This window comes from Salvelinus alpinus, chromosome 15 (genome assembly GCF_045679555.1).
Source record: "Salvelinus alpinus chromosome 15, SLU_Salpinus.1, whole genome shotgun sequence".
In the NCBI taxonomy this organism is placed as follows: domain Eukaryota; kingdom Metazoa; phylum Chordata; class Actinopteri; order Salmoniformes; family Salmonidae; genus Salvelinus; species Salvelinus alpinus.
This window is the reverse complement of record NC_092100.1, coordinates 40819685-40845340: the sequence shown is the minus strand read 5'-3', so window position 1 is coordinate 40845340 and position 25656 is coordinate 40819685. Positions and strand designations below refer to the sequence as shown.

Genomic DNA, 25656 nt, shown 5'->3' with positions numbered 1-25656 from the left:
TCAAATGGGCCTGTCCCTCATAAATAAACCATGAAATAAATAGATAAATTAATATTCCAGCATCCACTACCTGGTGTACTGGCTACGTCTGCACCCAGGGGTGACCCACTCTGGCCTGCTGTGCCACTCCCCTCCTGAGCTCAGAGGAAAGAGTGTGGAGGACTATGTTCACTCCTACAACAGAGCCTGCAGCCAGACAGAGCACAGTCAGACAGAATACGGCCAGACAGATCCGGAATTGTGGGTCACATCTATGGAGCTGCAGGAGGAGCTAGAGGAGATGGAACCGGCACATCTGAGAGGACCGCAGAAATACCACGTCACCAGGTTGAATTAACAAACTACCCCAGGATGGAATGACTGACATCTTGAACACCTTTAAATACTTTGTCTTCCTTTTATAGAGCATTCAAATGAATTATGTATCAGATGGTAAACTTGAACTTTGTTCAATATTGTTGTTCCTGCTTTGTCCCAAAAAAATCAAAAAACAAGAAATCAAGAAATAACAATCCAAGTAGATATATTGGATTGAGCATGTGTGAGAATCCAGAATATACATGTGGTGTGTATAGACAGTATATAATTTGGAAGAGAAATTGGTATGTACAGTATTAGGTATATTAGGATGAGCTATATCTAGAATACAATATATACATACACAGTGAGTAAACAACAGTATATAAACAGAATATGAGGTGACCAGCATTCAATAGATTTTTTGGGGGCGGCAGGTAGCCTAGTGGTTAAAGCGTTGGGCCAGTAACCGAAAGGTTGCTGGATCGAATTGACAAGGTAAAAATCTGTCGTTCTGCCCCTGAACAAGGCAGTTAACCCACTGTTCCTCGGTAGGCCGTCATTGTAAATAAGAATTTGTTCTTAACTGACTTGCCTAGTTAAATAAAAATAAATAAATAAAAATGGCTCTACATAAATGGGGCATTAGTCTGTAGGCCTTGATTTACTGCAGTTCTACTCAAACTTTTCACCCATACTGTTTATGCCATTTGCACTCCCATTGTGAGTCAATCTGAATCCATTTCATTTAGAGAGCACACAGCAGAACAATCGCTCTGCCTCCATTCCTCATGCTATTTTCCCACAATTATATTAAGATTTTGCCATAATACAAATACTAAAAATACTGTCTAAACTGTCAACAAAGCATTTAGGAGCCCTGCTCCTTTCCCAAACATAGTCATGGCCCAGGAATATTTATTTGGCAAGATGTTTGATTTAAAAAAAAAAAAGCATAGTAATCTCTGCCAAGAAATAAGCCTTGGTACCATAGCTACTCTGTAACTGCTAGATTCCTACAGAATGGTCCCAGACAAAACAGTCCTGTATAATATTATTATAGGTAAACATTTATTTTATGTGACCCATTTCCTAGCATATCCCCACACTAAACATGAACCACTGCTGATTAGTTTCCCTGCGGTTACAACACCCCTGGCCCTAGAAATCAAAAACAAGTCACTAAAAATGTGCTTTGCTAGCAGACATAAAACACACAGGGGAACTTGTTATTATGGGGTAACTGCTTTAAGAAAAGGGTCCAATGACACTATCATCGAGAGAAAGAGAGCAATTCCATCCACATAAACCCAATTCAAACTAAACGTTTTTTTTAAAGTGCGCGAACGCTGGAAATAGAATGCATATAGTGTGTGATGACAGCCCATGTACAATTAGCACAAGATGCTGCGCGGCGAAACACCACTTCCCATTCATTTCAATGGGAGGAAAGCGGTGAGAACCGGAGAGGGCGTGGGTCCTTTGGGCGGTGCGAAGGTGGCGTGGGAGGCTGTGAAAAAGATAAACTTTTCCCAACTTTATGGAAAATCACCAGCGGCGACCGCTGGGCGATGACCAATCATATCGAGTGGTTCCTATGACGAATTTGACACAATGCGACCCAAGGCTGGAGACTTTCTTTAGCAAAGATGGCTGACAAAAATACTAGGATGGAAGCAAATGTAAGTGATTATAACGGCATAACGAATCATGCAAAAAATGTACAGTTGACAGGAATATGTCAGTTAATGTAGAGACAAACGATTATGCATATTTTTTTGTCAAAGTTTATTTACGAAAATCGCAATTTAACAAGACCACCTGACTGGCTAACATTAGCCAGCTAGCTGTCTAGCTTTATGGGTGTTGTGACATGAGTATGACATTGTAATTCTGGTTGTTTAATGTTGTATGGACTCCTGAAACAACCAGCAAATCAGGCCGTTGTCTTGTGAAACAGTGGATGTAAAGAATCTAGCTAGCTAAAGCATTTACTGCACATTTAATGTACAATTGTGTAAGCTTGCCTTGCTGATATTTGCCATGCAATGCAGATAGCTAGCTACGTTATTTAATCTAACTATTTTCTTGCTTATTGTGCAGTGGAGAATAAAAAAACCTGTATGTCTATGGATGTGTAGCTAGCTATGTAGCTGATCTGTGTATGGACCCTAAAACGTTTGGTATACATATTAGTTCAGAACCTAGCTATGAACCTTGGGCTCCCAGTCGACCCGAAGGTTATCTTAAGAGCGGGTGAGGTGGCGATGATGGGACTGGGGTTTGGCATCATCTCTCACATCAAAACATACCTGCAGACGAGAGACAGATGAGAGAGATATCATGTTTAAGCCAATTTTCTTTTAAATTCTAACACTGTCAGTCATCAATCATCAGGAGGTGAAATGCAAAACTGACCTTGGATCATTAACTCTGGGACTACTACATCTCTATCTGTATTTCAATGTAAAGCATCTCTTTAATAATACTTCCTGTTGACCTGACCAAGTGACCTCTCACCTCTGATCATGCTGTGCCCTCTATGTAGCCAGTTCAGATGCGGGAGGGGTTCACCGACACAGCTGATATAACCTAGAGGATCTAGGGAGAAGGGGAGAGAGGGATGAAGTGAAGGAGAGAGACTGTTTTTGAGAAAATACGGTAGTTAAAGAGACAGTGTTCAACAGGAATATGTGCGTGTGGCCTCACCTGGTGTCCACACTAAGTGGCTACAGAGTACTTTATACTGAAAAACATGCAGACACGAGGACAAACAATATAGCATATAAATAATGAAGTGTCTTACTGTTCTCCATGGTTGGCCCTCTTGCCTATTCTTTGAAGGTGGAAGGAGCCACAGTTATAGACCTGAGCCTGTTTACTGCACAACACAATCAGATTGATACATGAGTGTGTAGGTGTGGGTTATAGGGTGTCTAATTGTTCTAAAAAAAATCAATATGGGTGACTTAAAATACCCTGTTTTGTTTTTGTACATACATCACACCCTTACCTACACAGCACTCTCAGCACTCTCACCTGAGAAGTAGAAATCAAAGGGAGAGAAAATGGGAATTGAAACTGCAGTTGACATAGCTAAGTACTCTTATTGCAATGTGGATGGCTCTTAAAAGAGTCTTTGGTTGTGCATAGTGTATTCTATGGTGTTGCCAGGGAACAGCACCCTCCTCGAAGAAGTAGGAGGTGAAGATCTCCCGCACACGAATTGCCTCTCTTGCTGAGTTGTTGGACACCATCCTTGAAACATCCTGCAGAGCAGCAGACTTCTCCTCTTGCACATGGCGGTGAGCTGCAGATCCTCTTCTGGACCTCGTGTCCATCCTCAAGAAGTTATGGACATAGGTAGCCTTCACACGCCTGAATTCCTCCAGGAGGCAGTCCCAGATGGCCCTGGTCACCCAACCTTGCAGTGCCCTACACGGTAACTGTAGGTCATTGTTTTGAAAGAATCTCCAGTTACAAGGTATCTGTAGGAATATGGAAGATAATGTCATTATTAGATTTTTACATCACCAGGTAATTGTGGATTACTAAAGTATAATATCCCTTATAACAAATCTGTCCGCTAGCGTCAACGGTGTAATCGCACGTAAAATTAGTAGTCTATTTTTCTCCAGTCTACACGGAGCAATGCTGGTAAAATAAACAGATACATTGCTTGGTCATTTGTACAATGGGAATTAAGCCGAAACCACATCATCAACGGGGTCAAAATTGCGTGCGAGAGTAGTGTCAATTCACATACGCTACGCAGTGTATGTCAACCTAATATTTATGAGAATCCATAATAAACAGTTGTATTTGTTATGTTCTCTATATAGCCCTTGTGAATTATTGTTATGTGTTCCTTTTGACTCACCTTATACGGGGGGCTCCGGCCCCCCAGGAAATAACTCAACATTTGAAAACTAATTTCCTGCCATTCTAAAATATTTAGAAATTCACTAACACATGGGATGAACATTATTATTATTTTTTATTATTTTTTTTTACAATAATTTCTAATAGTGTATTGTATTACATTGCTCTGTTTTTTCTTTTTTACCTTTTCTTGTATGTAATGGCAGAGATTAGGGATTAATAAAGTACAACCATAACCGTAATCATATAAACAGAAATCTATGCATTGTTATATGAAGACAAGTTCAGATATTGTGGCCAAGGTTAAGCAATCTGTTGTTTTTACTTACAAGTAAACTTGGGTGGGCAGCAGGGGCATTTGCTCTGCTCTGCTCTTGAGCCCTCTCCTATATTCTCCTCTCCAGTTATCTCTTCTCCTATCCTCTCCCCTGCTCTCTCCAGTAATCTCCTTTCCTCTGCTCTCCTTTCCTCTCATCTCCTCTCCAGGCAATGACATGTGTTTTGACTTGCCATTCTTCAAGCAAAGGATCCAAAGGCCTTTTTGCGCTTATCGTTGACACCGATAAAAGACTGGCATATTCCTTCAAGGTCCAGTCTGTCCAGTTTCTCCAGGTGCATGTGACACATGGCCACATTATTTAGCCTTGTTTGACTCATCGATGATCTAAGCCATGTCTTAAGTCTCCTCAGGGCACTAAAACTAATTTCAGCCTCTACAGAGGAGGCAGGGATGACCAGCAGAAGCCTTACTAAAGCTTCCACCTGACTGAAGAGACCTCTCACCTCTGGCACCATTTCCCAAATAATGCTAGCAACATCTGAGCTCGTTTGATATGTGTAATTAGCACCAAACATGGCCAGCTGCACCTGCAGTAGTCTTGAATTAAATTCAGGATACTGGTCTACCACCTTGTCCATGTCTCTGCGTAGCAGCACATCTTCAAGCTGCTGCAGCTTGTGGAATCCAGTTTGAGCAAACCTATGAATTTAGTTTTCACTGTGTCCAAGGCGTTGTAGAATTGGGCTCTGTACAGACTGGGCATCCGGATGGATATGGACTGTAGCCTGACTGGTGTAATGTTTTGTAGGTTTGCGGATATAAGACTCTTAACCATCAATATTTGCACGATCTGATATCGCCGTCTTGGTGTTGTTCCTAAGACATCATAATTAATGTTTCTCCAGGACCATCATTGCAACTGACCTGTAGTTAGTTGGTTACCCCAGTCCAAAGACAGAATATTCCCTTGCACCCCACCCTAACCTCAGTGGCACCTGTGCCTAAACCTAAGCTCAGTTGTGCCAACATTAATTATGTCGTAGGAACAACACCAACATGGCGATATCAGATCAGTCATCAATATTTGCTCCTTTTCTCACTCACCTCCATGTCACCTGCTCTCCCTGCCCTGTTAGCATCCTCATGCTTTCTCTCTCCCTCTCTTTACTCTGAGCGCACCAGAGTGAACATGAAATAAATATGATCAGTAAACAAGTGGTGTTTCTTGCCCGGATGTTCAGGAATGGATTACTAACCATTTCTGATCTGAATGGCAATGATTATTATATCAAAAAACTTGTACTACTGTGTACTTCTATCATCTGTTGGTACTCATTTCCTCACAACATACTTTTCTTCTTTTCTGAGGCCCAAAAAACGGACAAATGTCACTGCCACCCTTCCTCTTGATGACACTCAATGTGAATGAAAGCTGACTAATAAAACTGCTTGCACTTTAATCAAACAAACACTAATAATGCTATTTATCATAAGCAAGTACAGCTATACAGTATACAAATATGCAGTAAATTAAAGGTACTACTGTCTACATAAATTACACATGCAGCGCAACATAAATGATTGACACTTTACTCAGACTTCAAATGGGCTTTCTGACAAATATAACGTAATAAAGACATTAACGTTAGTTGAATACGCCCGTGTGCACCGTTGTTGGTCGCTGGGTGAATGTGTGGCTAATTAACTTTATGTAATTTAGCTATGATAGCTAACGTTAGCGATGGTTGATTGATTAGCACTCTCAAATCGGCTTGTGTAAGGAATTGTAATAGATACTGGTAACTTGTTTTAACAACTTCTCAACACTAGCTATACTTGACACAACATGCACCCATCCCCCACTATACCCCCACACTTCGTACCCTTATAATAACCACAGACCCACACACACTCCCCTCCCCCATGAACAGGCCCCTGTTAAAACAAGCGCACATGCATTCTGCTCGAGGATGAGATTCTAAGACAAAGAACTGTGTTAAGAGCCAATGGAACGTCGACATCAGGCCCGGACAGGACTACCCACGACCCAGATCGACCAATCGGAAGGCCAGACTACAAGATCAACCTACTTTACTTGTTGCATATATAACCAGCACAACCTGTTTAGAGCTCTCTTTTCCGACGATTCCATACGAGTCAGACAGAAGGGGCCGTGCTGCACGATTGCTAAGATATTTTTACCTGTGAATAAACTGCCTTATTATACAAATATCCACCTCGTCCTATGTCTCAACTTGATCTCCTGTCTCCAGTAAACGTTTTATCAACAAAACTTGGTATGCAGAGGATGGTTTGTTAAAACCTTTGAATTCGGTCCATAGAAAGTTGATGAGACAGGAGACGAGTTGGAGAAAGATTCCAGAAGGAGGGGTGACCTGTCCGCAGGAGACATCGGCGATTCAACTCACCCAGGAAACTGATCAAAGAGCTCGAAATTATAAGGTAAGCAGAGCCTATTTAATCAAAATCTGTATATTGTATTATAGCCAATATCTAAATTGAGATCAGGAGTACTGGCGTGAGTATGAATTACGGTTAAATTTATGTGAAATTGTTTAGAATCTAAGGCATTGTGTAAAGATATCTAAGTAATAATAGGTCAAAGACTTGTTCACATAGTCTGGCACTAGTCGATATGTTGATCGACTAGATGTACAGTGAGGAATAAGCTTTATAAGGATTCATATAGTCAGGCCATAGGTGAGAGTTGACCACCTAGGGGTTACCGTGAGGAATCCACAAAATTAAAAAAAAAGGGGATTCATATAGTCGGGCCATAGCTGATAGTTGACCAGCTAGGGGTTACCGTGAGGAATCCACAATTAAAAGAAAGGATTCATATAGTCGGGCCATAGCTGATAGATGATCAGCTAGGGGTTACCGTGAGGAATCCATAATTAAAAGAAAAGATCCATATAGTCGGGCAAAAGTTGATTTGGCAATCAATTAGGTGTTACCGTGAGGATCCAAAAAAAATAAAAATAAAGATGAGATCCATATAGTCGGGCTATAGTTGAGTTGGCAATCAATTAGGTGTTACCGTGAGGACCCATAAAAAATAAATAAAAATAAGATTCATATAGTCGGGCTATAGATTGATCAGCTAGGTGTTACCGTGAAGATTCTAATGTGATATTGTATGTTCAAGTTGTGTTAGCGAGATTAACCTTTTGTCAATAGGGGGAGCTGTTAGCATTATTTTTTTTTTTACATTTCCAAATTAAACTGCCTCGTACTCAATTCTTGATCGTACAATATGCATATTATTGTTATTATTGGATAGAAAACAGTCTATAGTTTCTATAGGAGTTGAAATTTTGTCTCTGAGTGGTACAGAACAATTTCTACAGCACTTTTCATGACAGGGTTCAGATTTCAGAAATTTTTACCTCTGATCTGGGGTCTGTTTTTAAGGCGACAGTGAATGCTATGAAGAAACCGACACTGCCTACGTCTTCCTCTGGGTGTCTGTACGTCATCACGTTTTCAATGGAATCGATGGGACGTTCACAGCCATTATAAAAGACGAAAATGTACAGAGACCACCCTTTCTCAACGTGCGCCTGAAGCGTAAAGGACATCGGACCTGCCTCGTTCCAAATCGTTTTCTAACCAGCAGTATTTCTCCGGTCATGTTTTCAGTCGTTATAGTTGTTAAAAACATCATAATGTAGTGAATTTTAACCGTTTTATATCAATTTATATCCGTTTAGTGCGATTTTGAGGAATTTCTTTGTCGTGCACTCTGAAAGTTTGGACACGCTTTAGGGTGTCGGTCGTTGGTGATGGACATTTCGAAGGACAGAGGACATCTATCGACCAAAAGACGTTTATAACATAGAAAGGATACATTGCCCAAGAATATGATGGAAGATCAGCTCAAAGTAAGCAATATTTAATATGATAAACCGTGTTTCTGTCGAAATATTTTAAACGCATATATCGCCATTTTGTTTGGTATAGCTTCACTTGGCCAACCCTGTATTGAAAAGTAAGGATAATTTTAAAAATGTAAATCAGCGGTTGCATTAAGAACTAATTTGTCTTTCGATTCCTGTCAACCCTGTATTTTTTAGTCAAGTATATGATTAGCTTTTAATTAAACTAGATCACTCTGATAGATGACGTCAGACATATTGAGGCTTGATTTCCTAGTATTTTCATTGTGTAACCACGGTTTTGTATGGCTAAATATGCACCTTTTCGAACAAACTGTATATGTATGTTGTAAAATGATGTTACAGGAGTGTCATCGGAAGAATTCTGAGAAGGTTAGTGAAAAAATTAATATCTTTTGGCGGTGGTTACGTTATAGCGCTCTTTGGCTGGAATCGATGCTCTGGTAACGTTGGAACATGTAGTATGCTAACTTATCGATTTATTGTGTTTTCGCTGAAAAACGCTTAGAAAATCTGAAATATGGTCTGAAATCACAAGAACTGGGTCTTTCCATTGCTATGCTTTGTCTATTTTTATGAAATGTTTTATGATGAGTAAATTGGTCATACACGTTGCTCTATCTAGTAATTCTAGTGGATTTGTGATGGTCGGTGCAATTGTAAACTGTGATTTCTACCTGAAATATGCACTTTTTTCTAACAAAAACTATCCTATACCATGAATATGTTATCAGACTGTCATCTGATGGTTTTTTTTATAGGTTATTGGCTATCAATATCTTAGTTGAGCCGAATTGGTGATAGCACCTGAAGGAGTAAGAAACTGATGGAGTTAGAATAGTGGTGTATTTTGCTAACGTGTTTAGCTAATAGATTTACATATTTTGTCTTCCCTGTAAAACATTTTAAAAATCTGAAATGGTGGCTTTATTCACAAGATCTGTATCTTTCATCTGGTGTCTTGGACTTGTGATTTAATGATATTTAGATGCTACTATCTACTTCTGAAGCTATGCTATCTATGCTAATCAGTGTGTGGGGGGTGGGGGGTGCTCCCGGATCCGGGTTTCTGAGGCAGTAAAAGTTAATGGTAGAAGGTATTAAACCTGAAACTCTCCAAATCAATGTGAGTGATTGAACGTTCCACGAGACCGATTGCTACTAATTATTGATATGCTAAATTGAGGCTGTGTTGAAAGTGACCGCCGAGTCAAAATGTTTAGGCCATTGTGAAGCTACCGCGCTGAAAGTTGACTTGATTTTTCCCTCTTGTGCTGCTGGTTTTGCCTTAAGGACTAGAAATCATTTGATAATTATTCTAGAAGCGCTAGGATATACTAATATACTGTCCCAAAAGGACACGTTTGAAATACTTTGGGAAAGTATTTAATTAATTAGTTGAATATGTGATAATAATATTTTTTGAGAAAAATGAGTCCTAGAATTAATTAAATAATTATTCTAGAAGCGCTAGGATATACTAATATATTGTTCCAAAAGGATATAGCTGAAATATTGTTGGAAAATGGAAAAAATTATTCGCTAAATATACGGCAATAAAATTCTTTGTGTAAAGAGAGTGGGACACCAAAGATAAGTCTGTGTAGGCACCAAGAATACATCGCTGGGCGATCAGTGACGGGCTAAGAGCACCAAAAATAGTATAGACCCAGACATAGCTTAACGACAAAATGGCCACGACCACCGTCCCCAAACACAAATTCAATGAATACTTAGATCAGAGAATAAAAGACAGAGCAGGGGGAAAGATACAGTATAAAATAATTAAAAAGGTCTGGGAAGAAGTGAGGCTAAAATGGACACAGGCAGGTTACCTTAGTGGAGCTGCCCCATCAAAAGGGCAACTCCTCACTATGGAGAAAGAATTAGAGGAAGTAGTGAAGGAAGGGATAGAAAGTGAAGTTGAAAGGAATAAGAACCACTTATTCACAAAGGAAGGTACAAAACATAGGGAGAAAGCAGAGGCAGAACTAAAAATAGGCACGTGGGCGATTGAAGAAATCAGAAGGGCACTCCCTTACAGAAAACCTGACATGATGGGGGTGGTCACTGGAGCCCCAACTGACACCAAAGAGGGCATGTCCAACAATAATGACGCCCCACCTACCACCACAGCCCCATCGGCCCCAACCCATCTATACCCAGAACTGCCACAGCGAGAGAAAATAACACCACCTCCCTATTTTCAAAATCCATTTACCCACCTCCCTCAAAACCCTTTTCTGACCCCTGCTGTGGTACAGGCACCGGTGTTTGTGGTGCATGAAGGACACCTAAAAGGTAGCATGACTTTGGGGATCCAAGAAGGGCAACTCATGTGTGAAGAGAGAACTGATCATCGAGAAAGGAAGGATAAGGGAGGGGCTGAAACACAAGTCCAGTCCCTACAGGTACAACTTTTGAAACTGCAACTGAAAGAGGCCCAGAAAGGGGAAAAACCCAAGAAACAGATGGTGGCTGAAGATCAACCAGACATCTCACAAATCATTGAAAAAACGGTTTCACAAATGATACAGCAACAACAACCACCCATGTCAACCCCACAGGGAACTCCCCTACCATCACAACTCCTGGATCAGTCACTACCCATGGTCACCTCACCATACTATCAACCAACACAACAAGGCTATCCTTCAACATGGGGACAACAACCACGTTACCCATCACCCTGGGGGACAGGTCAAGCACGACCAATGGACTGCTACAATTGTAAACAAACTGGACATATGGCACGTCAGTGCCCATACCCATTGACACCGACCCAACATTACTGGATGGCCAATCGGGCACGACAAACCACCCCAAGAGGACGTGGAGGAGTCAGGCCAATGATGTATCAACCACGTGCAGCCCTTCAACCCGCATACAATCACCCCAATCCAGACCCAAATCAGCAATCACCTCCCCCTTTCCAGTGCATGTCTGACGAATATGCCCCATGGCCCTGAAGCTGCCCACCACTAACCTACACTCATCATTGACCTAGACTACTGAAGCATCAAAGGCTTTTCCACTCTTGAAAACAGATCTCTCAGTGGCAGCAGCCTTAACAGCACCTGACTACAAAAATAAGTTCCATCTGGATGTTTCTGAAAAAGAAGGATTTACATCATCCATCCTTTTCCAGAAACAAGAGGGGGAGAGAAGAGTGTTGATGTATCACTCCTCCAAACTGGATCACATTGAAGTGGGACAAACCACATGCTCCAGGTATGTGGCTGCAGTGGCAAAAGCTATTGAAAAAACAGCCCACCTGGTAATGTGCCATCCATTGGAAATCCACACCCACCATGGGGTTGCTGCATATCTGATGAGCAAAGAATTCACGTTCAGCGCTGAAAGAAAAACAAAAATCCAGAATAAATGCACACAATCACACATCACTTTTGTCAACACTGACAAAAACATGGCAGACGCACTCAATGCTGAAGAAGGTCTACCCCACTCCTGTGCAGAAAGAGCTGCACAAGAACTGAAACTGAGACCTGGGGAACGAACCACTCACTAACCCGGACCTATGGTTATACACAGATGGATGCTGCTATAGAGGAGAGGAAGGGAACATAGCAGCATACGCAGTGGTACAACAGCTTCCAGACGGGTCACACGTGACCTTGGAATCTGCCATCATCCCACAACCTGCATCGGCCCAACTGGCAGAAATCATAGGTTTAACACAAGCTTTGGAAAAGGCTGAAGGAAAGACTGTAAACATCTACACCGACTCAGCGTATGCTCATGGAGCAGTCCATACTGATGGACCACAATGGGTTAGACGCAACTTCACCACCACAGGAAACCTTCCAATCAAACACAAAGCACAGATGGAAAAACTGATTAAATCGGTCTCACTACCTGAGAAGGTGGCCATCATGAAGTGTAAAGGACACCAACAACTGAAAAACAGAGTCAGCGAGGGAAATGATGCAGCTGATAAAGCAGCCAAGAAAGCTGGCGGATACACCCCGAGACAAATGGTACTACAGATCCAACCAGCTCGGACTGAGCTCACAAAGCAACACATAAAAGAACTCCAGTTCACAGCAGGACCCTATGAACACTCAGTATGGGGACAGAAAGGGGCCACCAAGGGACCTGGTGAACTGTGGAGATGCCATGATGGCAGACTAGTGGCACCAGCAAACCTATGTCCAGAACTAATACGAGAAGCTCATGGGCCCACACACGAAGGCAAACTAAAGACTTTACAGAAGGTGTCCCACATCTGGTGGCACCCACACATGAAAGACATGACAGACTTATTCTGTGATGAATGCGGCATTTGTGGTAGCCACAATCCAAAGAAACCATATCAAACGCCCATGGGTTCATACCCAGTCCCTAACGCTTGTTTTCAGGACATCAGCATAGATTACACTGACATGGGGCTGGACAATGTGACAAATGGGAAAAGGTACCTTTTGGTAATGGTAGACAGGTTTTCCAAATGGGTCGAGGAAATACCAACAGCACGTGAGGATGCCAGGTCAGTCATTAAGTGGCTGCAGACTGAACTCATACCAAGGTATGGAGTTCCAAGGCAAATCCGATCCGACAAACGGGTCCCATTTTAGTAACCAACACCTGAGACAGGTGGAGGAAAGATTGGGTATTGTGCACAAGTTTGGGTTAGTGTACAGGCCACAATCTCAAAAGCCTCGTGAAACGCGCCAATCAAATGTATGTGCAGGTTTGAAGTTGATTTGGGTTGAAGCCCTGCCCCTGGTGTTGATGGCCATGAGAGCCTCTCCAGGTGCAGGCACCCATCTCTCTCCTCATGAGATAATGGCTGGAAGAGTCATGCCTGGTCCACCAAGGGAAGGAGGTCATATGCCCGCCCTTGATGTACAACAAATTGTAATGTCTGATATTTGTCAGAAAATTGACGGAACTTTCTGCAGCTCTCTCCACACAGATTCACAAGGTCCAAGAGGGGGAGCTGACGGGAGATCCGCCACCACTGAAGGTAAAAAATTGGTGACTGGGTGGGGTTAAAGTCCACAAGAGAAAGTGGCTAGAACCCAGGTGGACTGGACCGTACGAAGTGAGGGAGGTTACTTCACACTCAGTCCAGGTCAAAGGTAAATCAGGCGCACCTTGGCACCACCTCACACATTGCACTCCAGCCCCAATCCCTTCTAGAACACTGACAGAAGTCAGAGCTGATTTAAACAGCTTAAATTCGATTCCAAATGAAGACATTCCTGACTCAGGGGATGCGGCATCAAACTCCGCCTCCCCTGAAAAAGGAACCTCGCCCAGTTAGAGGGACATTTCTCCCTCCCTGGGCAAGGCTAGGGATATCTGGCCCCTTATTTGGGATATTCCTACTGATATTTGGGGTGTCCCTGGGCACTTTCACATGGTTAATAGAATAACTATAACCGGATCCCCATGGATGTATGTCACGGACACTCTAGTCTAACTAGGTAATAACAGATAAAAAAAATCAAAAAATCAAAAATTATAAAACAGTTAAAATAAGAAACTAATATGGCTCAAATTGAGAAGGTTGAATAAGAGCGGGTGGAGAGCTGTGCAGAGAATGGACAGAAGATGGCAGTATTGCAGCACTCAACGGTCTCCCAGCCGACGGGGAGCCTGGTTGAATGCTGGTGACATAATTTTGTTTTTGTAGTAAACGTTTAGGTTAAGGGTTTCCGTGTTCCCAGAGATAAGATATCTTAAAGGAGTACACTTATATATATATATATTAGGAGGATTATTTTCTGAGTTTTATTTAGACAAGGGATTTTTTAAGATAAAGGGTTCTTTTAGTATGTCTAGATATAGTATGGAACACGAATGTAAGGAGGTGATGTAACCTTTTGACCTATCTTCATTGCATTTTCATGTGGTTTGATCACCCACGGGGGAATGTAGTGAGGATAATGAAATTGTGGTCATTTGGAATAATAATTTTGAGGTAAATTGATTATAATAGAGTTTATAACTCTTGACCATAATTGTAGTTTTAACCACAGAGGAGTCAGGTTTCTGTTTTTAAACATTGGCTATGACGGTTTTGAATGGGCTGTTATTGATTTGGTAATACAACAGAAAAAATCCCATTTGTCATCGATAATAAATGGGGGAAGATATGATACATTGAGGTGTGAACAGGAGATATTTTAAGCCTATAGGGCAGGAAAATACATTGAGGTGTGAACAGGAGATATTTTAAGCCTATAGGGCAGGAAAATACATAAGCATTTAAATATAAGAATATTTTACTAATCTTACCTAAGTCAATATTAAGAGTAGGTAAGGTTGATACCTGGCCAGGGCCAGGTATCAAACGGGAGAGGGGTACATTGTGGTCTAGGATAGGATTGGGGCCTATTGGATAATAAACTAATTTAAAATAAAAAATTACTAGCTAACAAATGGGTATAGAAGTTAAATATATAATCAGATAGAACAAATGAGAAACTGTTTGTTAGCCAAACTTGTATGTCCAGGATTTTATGCGTTACAGGTGAATTAAAGGAGAAGGTGATTCACTCGACCTGGGGGCATATCGCACTTGGAGGGTGAGACACACTGACACTGCCGAATGATCACAGAGTTAAGGAGAAGAACCGTTGCTAATAGAGCTCGGGGATCAACTCTTTAATGAAGAATCCCTGACCCCGACCTCTCAACACTGTGTACGTTCATAGAAGTGAAAGTGTTGCTTGATCTCTGGCTGCTTGTAGTCCTGAGCTGTCTGATTGAGATACGATGGGGATGTTACCATCATAGTGCTGCCAGAAGCACCACCAGTTCCAACGGACCAGGGTTCAGCCGGCCTCCTCCACCACTTCAAGACCAAGTCCCACGCCATCACCTAAGCTCTCAAATCTGGTACAGGTAATAAATGTAAAAGACATCTCAGATAGTGAACAATTGGAGACTGAAACTGGTTATGAGGAAAGGGAGAATATGTGGTTGGCCTATATGAGATACACAGCCAAAACACTTAATAGAAAGGACTGTGTCGTATGTGGACATGCCAGACATATTCTGGCTGCTCACCCATTTGCCCTAAGCAATGGGAAAGGTTGGATGTGCATATTGGAAAGTTTCTATTATAATAAGCCAAATACAACCCTGTGTAAAACTCTGAGTCTTGTGTTCCCAGAAGTCCCTCCCACAAGATACCATGGGGGGTTAAGGCATATGGGGGATATTACAGCTGTATCACTGGTACAGGTAGAGGTATAGACTATGGGAGGCTCCCTACTACTGCCTGCATCACTAATGTCACTATTAACTAGAGGTGTTGCTGATGTATGGTGGATGTGTGGACCTGCCAGGCGGTTGACCCCCATTTTGAAAGGAAATTGTCGTTGCACATGTGCTTTGGCCAGTCTGATACCACCATTGCCTATTATTGAGGTTATAGCTAACCAACTTCTGGGAGCTGCACATGACACAGAGACTCGGTACCAACCCAGGAGACGGCAGAACCGTGACGCTCCTTGGTCCGAGGGTACAGATAACATGCACACCAACCTGTTGGGGTCCCAATAGGGGTCCCCCACGAATACCAGACATCAAACAGGAATGATGGCCTGTGGCATTTATTGCCCATTTTTGGCCCAGCTATTGTTGATGCTAAGCAGAATGCCTGGATCAATTATATCTACTATAATCAACAATGATTTGTTAACTACACCCACACAGTACTTACGGGGATGGCTGAATGATTGGATGCTACCTCTCAAACCAGTAGACAAAATAGACTAGAACTGGACATGATTCTGGCCAACCAGGGAGGTGTATGTAAAATGATTGGAGAACAGTGTTGCACGTTTGTTCCTAACAATACTAGTCCGGATGGGAGCATTTCAAAAGCTCTGAGTGGGTTGGCAAGGTTATCAGTGGAGATGAAGGGTCTTGCAGGTGAGGAGGAGAGTGGACTGTTCCCTGGCTGGGTGGTTGGTTTGGTAAGTACACTACAATGATGGTTACTGGATTTCTGACTCTAGTTGTTGTTTTTCTTATGCTCATGTGCTGTGCTGCCTGTATCATACCTTGTTTGAAGAAGTCTGTTACAGATGTGGCAAGGAGGCTGATACGGAATCAAGCTTTCGCAGGAGAGTGGGCCTGACAGAGGAGGACCTTTGGTTTGCTGTAGTAGAGGTTGTCGAATGAATAAAAAGTGATGTTTGTCCTCCCTGTTGTGAAGGTTTGAAGTTCCCGGGTGGCGACGAGCCCACCTGGTACAGGTTGTATAGAGGGATGGACCTGAGGGTTTAACATTTTCTCGTTTTTTGGTTAATAATGTGTGATTTTGGACTCAACAAGGCTTTGAGGCGGTCCATGGACAATTGGCAGCTACATCCCTGATGGCATTTCAAAATAGAATCGCGGTTGATATGTTATTGTCAGAACGGGGGGGGGTCTGTGCCATGTTTGGTGAGCAGTGTTGTACTTTCATTCCCAACAACACAGCTACGGATGGGAGTCTGACTAACATTGGAGGGACTTCGTACCCTTAATGGTAAGATGAAACAGCATTCTGGAGTGGACACTTCTATGTGGGACTCATGGATGGATGCTTTTGGTAAATATAAGACGCTGGTTTCCTCTATCCTAGTATCTATTTCCGTTTTTGCGGGTATTCTTGTACTTTGTGGATGCTGTTGCATTCCATGTGCGCGCACGCTTGCTAGCCGTGTTATCACTGCCGCCATAGACCCTAATCAGGAAAGGGCCCAAATGTTCCCATTGCTTGATGATGGGGAAGCTGGACCTGTCTATCTATTTGAGGACTAAGAAACTTTTATGTCACGTCTCTTGTGAGACGTGAAGAGGGGGAATCAAAAATTTGTCTTCTGACAAATTTTAAATAGTTTATTCACGTCTATAAGACGTGAAGAGGGGGATTTGTAAGGAATTGTAATAGATACTGGTAACTTGTTTTAACAACTTCTCAACACTAGCTATACTTGACACAACATGCACCCATCCCCCACTATACCCCCACACTTCGTACCCTTATAATAACCACAGACCCACACACACTCCCCTCCCCCATGAACAGGCCCCTGTTAAAACAAGCGCACATGCATTCTGCTCGAGGATGAGATTCTAAGACAAAGAACTGTGTTAAGAGCCAATGGAACGTCGACATCAGGCCCGGACAGGACTACCCACGACCCAGATCGACCAATCGGAAGGCCAGATCAACCTACTTTACTTGTTGCATATATAACCAGCACAACCTGTTTAGAGCTCTCTTTTCCGACGATTCCATACGAGTCAGACAGAAGGGGCCGTGCTGCACGATTGCTAAGATATTTTTACCTGTGAATAAACTGCCTTATTATACAAATATCCACCTCGTCCTATGTCTCAACTTGATCTCCTGTCTCCAGTAAACGTTTTATCAACAAAACTTGGTATGCAGAGGATGGTTTGTTAAAACCTTTGAATTCGGTCCATAGAAAGTTGATGAGACAGGAGACGAGTTGGAGAAAGATTCCAGAAGGAGGGGTGACCTGTCCGCAGGAGACATCGGCGATTCAACTCACCCAGGAAACTGATCAAAGAGCTCGAAATTATAAGGTAAGCAGAGCCTATTTAATCAAAATCTGTATATTGTATTATAGCCAATATCTAAATTGAGATCAGGAGTACTGGCGTGAGTATGAATTACGGTTAAATTTATGTGAAATTGTTTAGAATCTAAGGCATTGTGTAAAGATATCTAAGTAATAATAGGTCAAATACTTGTTCACATAGTCTGGCACTAGTCGATATGTTGATCGACTAGATGTACAGTGAGGAATAAGCTTTATAAGGATTCATATAGTCAGGCCATAGGTGAGAGTTGACCACCTAGGGGTTACCGTGAGGAATCCACAAAATAAAAAAAAAAGGGGATTCATATAGTCGGGCCATAGCTGATAGTTGACCAGCTAGGGGTTACCGTGAGGAATCCACAATTAAAAGAAAGGATTCATATAGTCGGGCCATAGCTGATAGATGATCAGCTAGGTGTTACCGTGAAGATTCTAATGTGATATTGTATGTTCAAGTTGTGTTAGCGAGATTAATGGTAGAAGGTATTAAACCTGAAACTCTCCAAATCAATGTGAGTGATTGAACGTTCCACGAGACCGATTGCTACTAATTATTGATATGCTAAATTGAGGCTGTGTTGAAAGTGACCGCCGAGTCAAAATGTTTAGGCCATTGTGAAGCTACCGCGCTGAAAGTTGACTTGATTTTTCCCTCTTGTGCTGCTGGTTTTGCCTTAAGGACTAGAAATCATTTGATAATTATTCTAGAAGCGCTAGGATATACTAATATACTGTCCCAAAAGGACACGTTTGAAATACTTTGGGAAAGTATTTAATTAATTAGTTGAATATGTGATAATAATATTTTTTGAGAAAAATGAGTCCTAGAATTAATTAAATAATTATTCTAGAAGCGCTAGGATATACTAATATATTGTTCCAAAAGGATATAGCTGAAATATTGTTGGAAAACGGAAAAAATTATTCGCTAAATATACGGCAATAAAATTCTTTGTGTAAAGAGAGTGGGACACCAAAGATAAGTCTGTGTAGGCACCAAGAATACATCGCTGGGCGATCAGTGACGGGCTAAGAGCACCAAAAATAGTATAGACCCAGACATAGCTTAACGACAAAATGGCCACGACCACCGTCCCCAAACACAAATTCAATGAATACTTAGATCAGAGAATAAAAGACAGAGCAGGGGGAAAGATACAGTATAAAATAATTAAAAAGTTCTGGGAAGAAGTGAGGCTAAAATGGACACAGGCAGGTTACATTAGTGGAGCTGCCCCATCAAAAGGGCAACTCCTCACTATGGAGAAAGAATTAGAGGAAGTAGTGAAGGAAGGGATAGAAAGTGAAGTTGAAAGGAATAAGAACCACTTATTCACAAAGGAAGGTACAAAACATAGGGAGAAAGCAGAGGCAGAACTAAAAATAGGCACGTGGGCGATTGAAGAAATCAGAAGGGCACTCCCTTACAGAAAACCTGACATGATGGGGGTGGTCACTGGAGCCCCAACTGACACCAAAGAGGGCATGTCCAACAATAATGACGCCCCACCTACCACCACAGCCCCATCGGCCCCAACCCATCTATACTCAGAACTGCCACAGCGAGAGAAAATAACACCACCTCCCTATTTTCAAAATCCATTTACCCACCTCCCTCAAAACCCTTTTCTGACCCCTGCTGTGGTACAGGCACCGGTGTTTGTGGTGCATGAAGGACACCTAAAAGGTAGCATGACTTTGGGGATCCAAGAAGGGCAACTCATGTGTGAAGAGAGAACTGATCATCGAGAAAGGAAGGATAAGGGAGGGGCTGAAACACAAGTCCAGTCCCTACAGGTACAACTTTTGAAACTGCAACTGAAAGAGGCCCAGAAAGGGGAAAAACCCAAGAAACAGATGGTGGCTGAAGATCAACCAGACATCTCACAAATCATTGAAAAAACGGTTTCACAAATGATACAGCAACAACAACCACCCATGTCAACCCCACAGGGAACTCCCCTACCATCACAACTCCTGGATCAGTCACTACCCATGGTCACCTCACCATACTATCAACCAACACAACAAGGCTATCCTTCAACATGGGGACAACAACCACGTTACCCATCACCCTGGGGGACAGGTCAAGCACGACCAATGGACTGCTACAATTGTAAACAAACTGGACATATGGCACGTCAGTGCCCATACCCATTGACACCGACCCAACATTACTGGATGGCCAATCGGGCACGACAAACCACCCCAAGAGGACGTGGAGGAGTCAGGCCAATGATGTATCAACCACGTGCGGCCCTTCAACCCGCATACAATCACCCCAATCCAGACCCAAATCAGCAATCACCTCCCCCTTTCCAGTGCATGTCTGACGAATATGCCCCATGGCCCTGAAGCTGCCCACCACTAACCTACACTCATCATTGACCTGGACTACTGAAGCATCAAAGGCTTTTCCACTCTTGAAAACAGATCTCTCAGTGGCAGCAGCCTTAACAGCACCTGACTACAAAAATAAGTTCCATCTGGATGTTTCTGAAAAAGAAGGATTTACATCATCCATCCTTTTCCAGAAACAAGAGGGGGAGAGAAGAGTGTTGATGTATCACTCCTCCAAACTGGATCACATTGAAGTGGGACAAACCACATGCTCCAGGTATGTGGCTGCAGTGGCAAAAGCTATTGAAAAAACAGCCCACCTGGTAATGTGCCATCCATTGGAAATCCACACCCACCATGGGGTTGCTGCATATCTGATGAGCAAAGAATTCACGTTCAGCGCTGAAAGAAAAACAAAAATCCAGAATAAATGCACACAATCACACATCACTTTTGTCAACACTGACAAAAACATGGCAGACGCACTCAATGCTGAAGAAGGTCTACCCCACTCCTGTGCAGAAAGAGCTGCACAAGAACTGAAACTGAGACCTGGGGAACGAACCACTCACTAACCCGGACCTATGGTTATACACAGATGGATGCTGCTATAGAGGAGAGGAAGGGAACATAGCAGCATACGCAGTGGTACAACAGCTTCCAGACGGGTCACACGTGACCTTGGAATCTGCCATCATCCCACAACCTGCATCGGCCCAACTGGCAGAAATCATAGGTTTAACACAAGCTTTGGAAAAGGCTGAAGGAAAGACTGTAAACATCTACACCGACTCAGCGTATGCTCATGGAGCAGTCCATACTGATGGACCACAATGGGTTAGACGCAACTTCACCACCACAGGAAACCTTCCAATCAAACACAAAGCACAGATGGAAAAACTGATTAAATCGGTCTCACTACCTGAGAAGGTGGCCATCATGAAGTGTAAAGGACACCAACAACTGAAAAACAGAGTCAGCGAGGGAAATGATGCAGCTGATAAAGCAGCCAAGAAAGCTGGCGGATACACCCCGAGACAAATGGTACTACAGATCCAACCAGCTCGGACTGAGCTCACAAAGCAACACATAAAAGAACTCCAGTTCACAGCAGGACCCTATGAACACTCAGTATGGGGACAGAAAGGGGCCACCAAGGGACCTGATGAACTGTTGAGATGCCATGATGGCAGACTAGTGGCACCAGCAAACCTATGTCCAGAACTAATACGAGAAGCTCATGGGCCCACACACGAAGGCAAACTAAAGACTTTACAGAAGGTGTCCCACATCTGGTGGCACCCACACATGAAAGACATGACAGACTTATTCTGTGATGAATGCGGCATTTGTGGTAGCCACAATCCAAAGAAACCATATCAAACGCCCATGGGTTCATACCCAGTCCCTAACGCTTGTTTTCAGGACATCAGCATAGATTACACTGACATGGGGCTGGACAATGTGACAAATGGGAAAAGGTACCTTTTGGTAATGGTAGACAGGTTTTCCAAATGGGTCGAGGAAATACCAACAGCACGTGAGGATGCCAGGTCAGTCATTAAGTGGCTGCAGACTGAACTCATACCAAGGTATGGAGTTCCAAGGCAAATCCGATCCGACAAACGGGTCCCATTTTAGTAACCAACACCTGAGACAGGTGGAGGAAAGATTGGGTATTGTGCACAAGTTTGGGTTAGTGTACAGGCCACAATCTCAAAAGCCTCGTGAAACGCGCCAATCAAATGTATGTGCAGGTTTGAAGTTGATTTGGGTTGAAGCCCTGCCCCTGGTGTTGATGGCCATGAGAGCCTCTCCAGGTGCAGGCACCCATCTCTCTCCTCATGAGATAATGGCTGGAAGAGTCATGCCTGGTCCACCAAGGGAAGGAGGTCATATGCCCGCCCTTGATGTACAACAAATTGTAATGTCTGATATTTGTCAGAAAATTGACGGAACTTTCTGCAGCTCTCTCCACACAGATTCACAAGGTCCAAGAGGGGGAGCTGACGGGAGATCCGCCACCACTGAAGGTAAAAAATTGGTGACTGGGTGGGGTTAAAGTCCACAAGAGAAAGTGGCTAGAACCCAGGTGGACTGGACCGTACGAAGTGAGGGAGGTTACTTCACACTCAGTCCAGGTCAAAGGTAAATCAGGCGCACCTTGGCACCACCTCACACATTGCACTCCAGCCCCAATCCCTTCTAGAACACTGACAGAAGTCAGAGCTGATTTAAACAGCTTAAATTCGATTCCAAATGAAGACATTCCTGACTCAGGGGATGCGGCATCAAACTCCGCCTCCCCTGAAAAAGGAACCTCGCCCAGTTAGAGGGACATTTCTCCCTCCCTGGGCAAGGCTAGGGATATCTGGCCCCTTATTTGGGATATTCCTACTGATATTTGGGGTGTCCCTGGGCACTTTCACATGGTTAATAGAATAACTATAACCGGATCCCCATGGATGTATGTCACGGACACTCTAGTCTAACTAGGTAATAACAGATAAAAAAAATCAAAAAATCAAAAATTATAAAACAGTTAAAATAAGAAACTAATATGGCTCAAATTGAGAAGGTTGAATAAGAGCGGGTGGAGAGCTGTGCAGAGAATGGACAGAAGATGGCAGTATTGCAGCACTCAACGGTCTCCCAGCCGACGGGGAGCCTGGTTGAATGCTGGTGACATAATTTTGTTTTTGTAGTAAACGTTTAGGTTAAGGGTTTCCGTGTTCCCAGAGATAAGATATCTTAAAGGAGTACACTTATATATATATATATTAGGAGGATTATTTTCTGAGTTTTATTTAGACAAGGGATTTTTTAAGATAAAGGGTTCTTTTAGTATGTCTAGATATAGTATGGAACACGAATGTAAGGAGGTGATGTAACCTTTTGACCTATCTTCATTGCATTTTCATGTGGTTTGATCACCCACGGGGGAATGTAGTGAGGATAATGAAATTGTGGTCATTTGGAATAATAATTTTGAGGTAAATTGATTATAATAGAGTTTATAACTCTTGACCATAATTGTAGTTTTAACCACAGAGGAGTCAGGTTTCTGTTTTTAAACATTGGCTATGACGGTTTTGAATGGGCTGTTATTGATTTGGTAATACAACAGAAAAAATCCCATTTGTCATCGATAATAAATGGGGGAAGATATGATACATTGAGGTGTGAACAGGAGATATTTTAAGCCTATAGGGCAGGAAAATACATTGAGGTGTGAACAGGAGATATTTTAAGCCTATAGGGCAGGAAAATACATAAGCATTTAAATATAAGAATATTTTACTAATCTTACCTAAGTCAATATTAAGAGTAGGTAAGGTTGATACCTGGCCAGGGCCAGGTATCAAACGGGAGAGGGGTACATTGTGGTCTAGGATAGGATTGGGGCCTATTGGATAATAAACTAATTTAAAATTAAAAATTACTAGCTAACAAATGGGTATAGAAGTTAAATATATAATCAGATAGAACAAATGAGAAACTGTTTGTTAGCCAAACTTGTATGTCCAGGATTTTATGCGTTACAGGTGAATTAAAGGAGAAGGTGATTCACTCGACCTGGGGGCATATCGCACTTGGAGGGTGAGACACACTGACACTGCCGAATGATCACAGAGTTAAGGAGAAGAACCGTTGCTAATAGAGCTCGGGGATCAACTCCTTAATGAAGAATCCCTGACCCCGACCTCTCAACACTGTGTACGTTCATAGAAGTGAAAGTGTTGCTTGATCTCTGGCTGCTTGTAGTCCTGAGCTGTCTGATTGAGATACGATGGGGATGTTACCATCAAAGTGCTGCCAGAAGCACCACCAGTTCCAACGGACCAGGGTTCAGCCGGCCTCCTCCACCACTTCAAGACCAAGTCCCACGCCATCACCTAAGCTCTCCAATCTGGTACAGGTAATAAATGTAAAAGACATCTCAGATAGTGAACAATTGGAGACTGAAACTGGTTATGAGGAAAGGGAGAATATGTGGTTGGCCTATATGAGATACACAGCCAAAACACTTAATAGAAAGGACTGTGTCGTATGTGGACATGCCAGACATATTCTGGCTGCTCACCCATTTGCCCTAAGCAATGGGAAAGGTTGGATGTGCATATTGGAAAGTTTCTATTATAATAAGCCAAATACAACCCTGTGTAAAACTCTGAGTCTTGTGTTCCCAGAAGTCCCTCCCACAAGATACCATGGGGGGTTAAGGCATATGGGGGATATTACAGCTGTATCACTGGTACAGGTAGAGGTATAGACTATGGGAGGCTCCCTACTACTGCCTGCATCACTAATGTCACTATTAACTAGAGGTGTTGCTGATGTATGGTGGATGTGTGGACCTGCCAGGCGGTTGACCCCCATTTTGAAAGGAAATTGTCGTTGCACATGTGCTTTGGCCAGTCTGATACCACCATTGCCTATTATTGAGGTTACATGACACAGAGACTCGGTACCAACCCAGGAGACGGCAGAACCGTGACGCTCCTTGGTCCGAGGGTACAGATAACATGCACACCAACCTGTTGGGGTCCCAATAGGGGTCCCCCACGAATACCAGACATCAAACAGGAATGATGGCCTGTGGCATTTATTGCCCATTTTTGGCCCAGCTATTGTTGATGCTAAGCAGAATGCCTGGATCAATTATATCTACTATAATCAACAATGATTTGTTAACTACACCCACACAGTACTTACGGGGATGGCTGAATGATTGGATGCTACCTCTCAAACCAGTAGACAAAATAGACTAGAACTGGACATGATTCTGGCCAACCAGGGAGGTGTATGTAAAATGATTGGAGAACAGTGTTGCACGTTTGTTCCTAACAATACTAGTCCGGATGGGAGCATTTCAAAAGCTCTGAGTGGGTTGGCAAGGTTATCAGTGGAGATGAAGGGTCTTGCAGGTGAGGAGGAGAGTGGACTGTTCCCTGGCTGGGTGGTTGGTTTGGTAAGTACACTACAATGATGGTTACTGGATTTCTGACTCTAGTTGTTGTTTTTCTTATGCTCATGTGCTGTGCTGCCTGTATCATACCTTGTTTGAAGAAGTCTGTTACAGATGTGGCAAGGAGGCTGATACGGAATCAAGCTTTCGCAGGAGAGTGGGCCTGACAGAGGAGGACCTTTGGTTTGCTGTAGTAGAGGTTGTCGAATGAATAAAAAGTGATGTTTGTCCTCCCTGTTGTGAAGGTTTGAAGTTCCCGGGTGGCGACGAGCCCACCTGGTACAGGTTGTATAGAGGGATGGACCTGAGGGTTTAACATTTTCTCGTTTTTTGGTTAATAATGTGTGATTTTGGACTCAACAAGGCTTTGAGGCG

General features: G+C 42.8%; 1 protein-coding gene and 2 long non-coding RNA genes across 4 annotated transcripts in view; 2 read left to right on the top strand and 1 right to left on the bottom strand.

The window, feature by feature from the left end:
* LOC139540077 (leucine-rich repeat-containing protein 17-like) overlaps window positions 1-2427 on the top strand; it is a 34521-nt gene extending 32094 nt beyond the window's left edge. The window contains exon 8 of the mRNA XM_071343632.1: window positions 61-2427. Coding sequence (XP_071199733.1) covers window positions 61-337 — 277 coding nt within the window. The 3' untranslated portion in view covers window positions 338-2427. The remainder of the gene's footprint in view (window positions 1-60) is intronic.
* LOC139540078 (uncharacterized) lies at window positions 1767-11774 on the bottom strand. 2 transcript variants are annotated; one of them, XR_011668078.1, is made up of 4 exons: window positions 11654-11774; window positions 3104-3785; window positions 2818-2898; window positions 1767-2609 (listed from the first exon to the last, which is right to left on the bottom strand). It is a non-coding gene; the product is annotated as an uncharacterized lncRNA (long non-coding RNA). The 2 variants fall into 2 exon arrangements; XR_011668077.1 differs by having other exon boundaries at window positions 2818-3785.
* A 10487-nt stretch (window positions 11775-22261) lies between these two features.
* LOC139540076 (uncharacterized) lies at window positions 22262-24765 on the top strand. Its single transcript, XR_011668076.1, has 3 exons — window positions 22262-23492; window positions 23542-23648; window positions 23687-24765. It is a non-coding gene; the product is annotated as an uncharacterized lncRNA (long non-coding RNA).
* The last annotated feature ends 891 nt before the right edge of the window (window positions 24766-25656 follow it).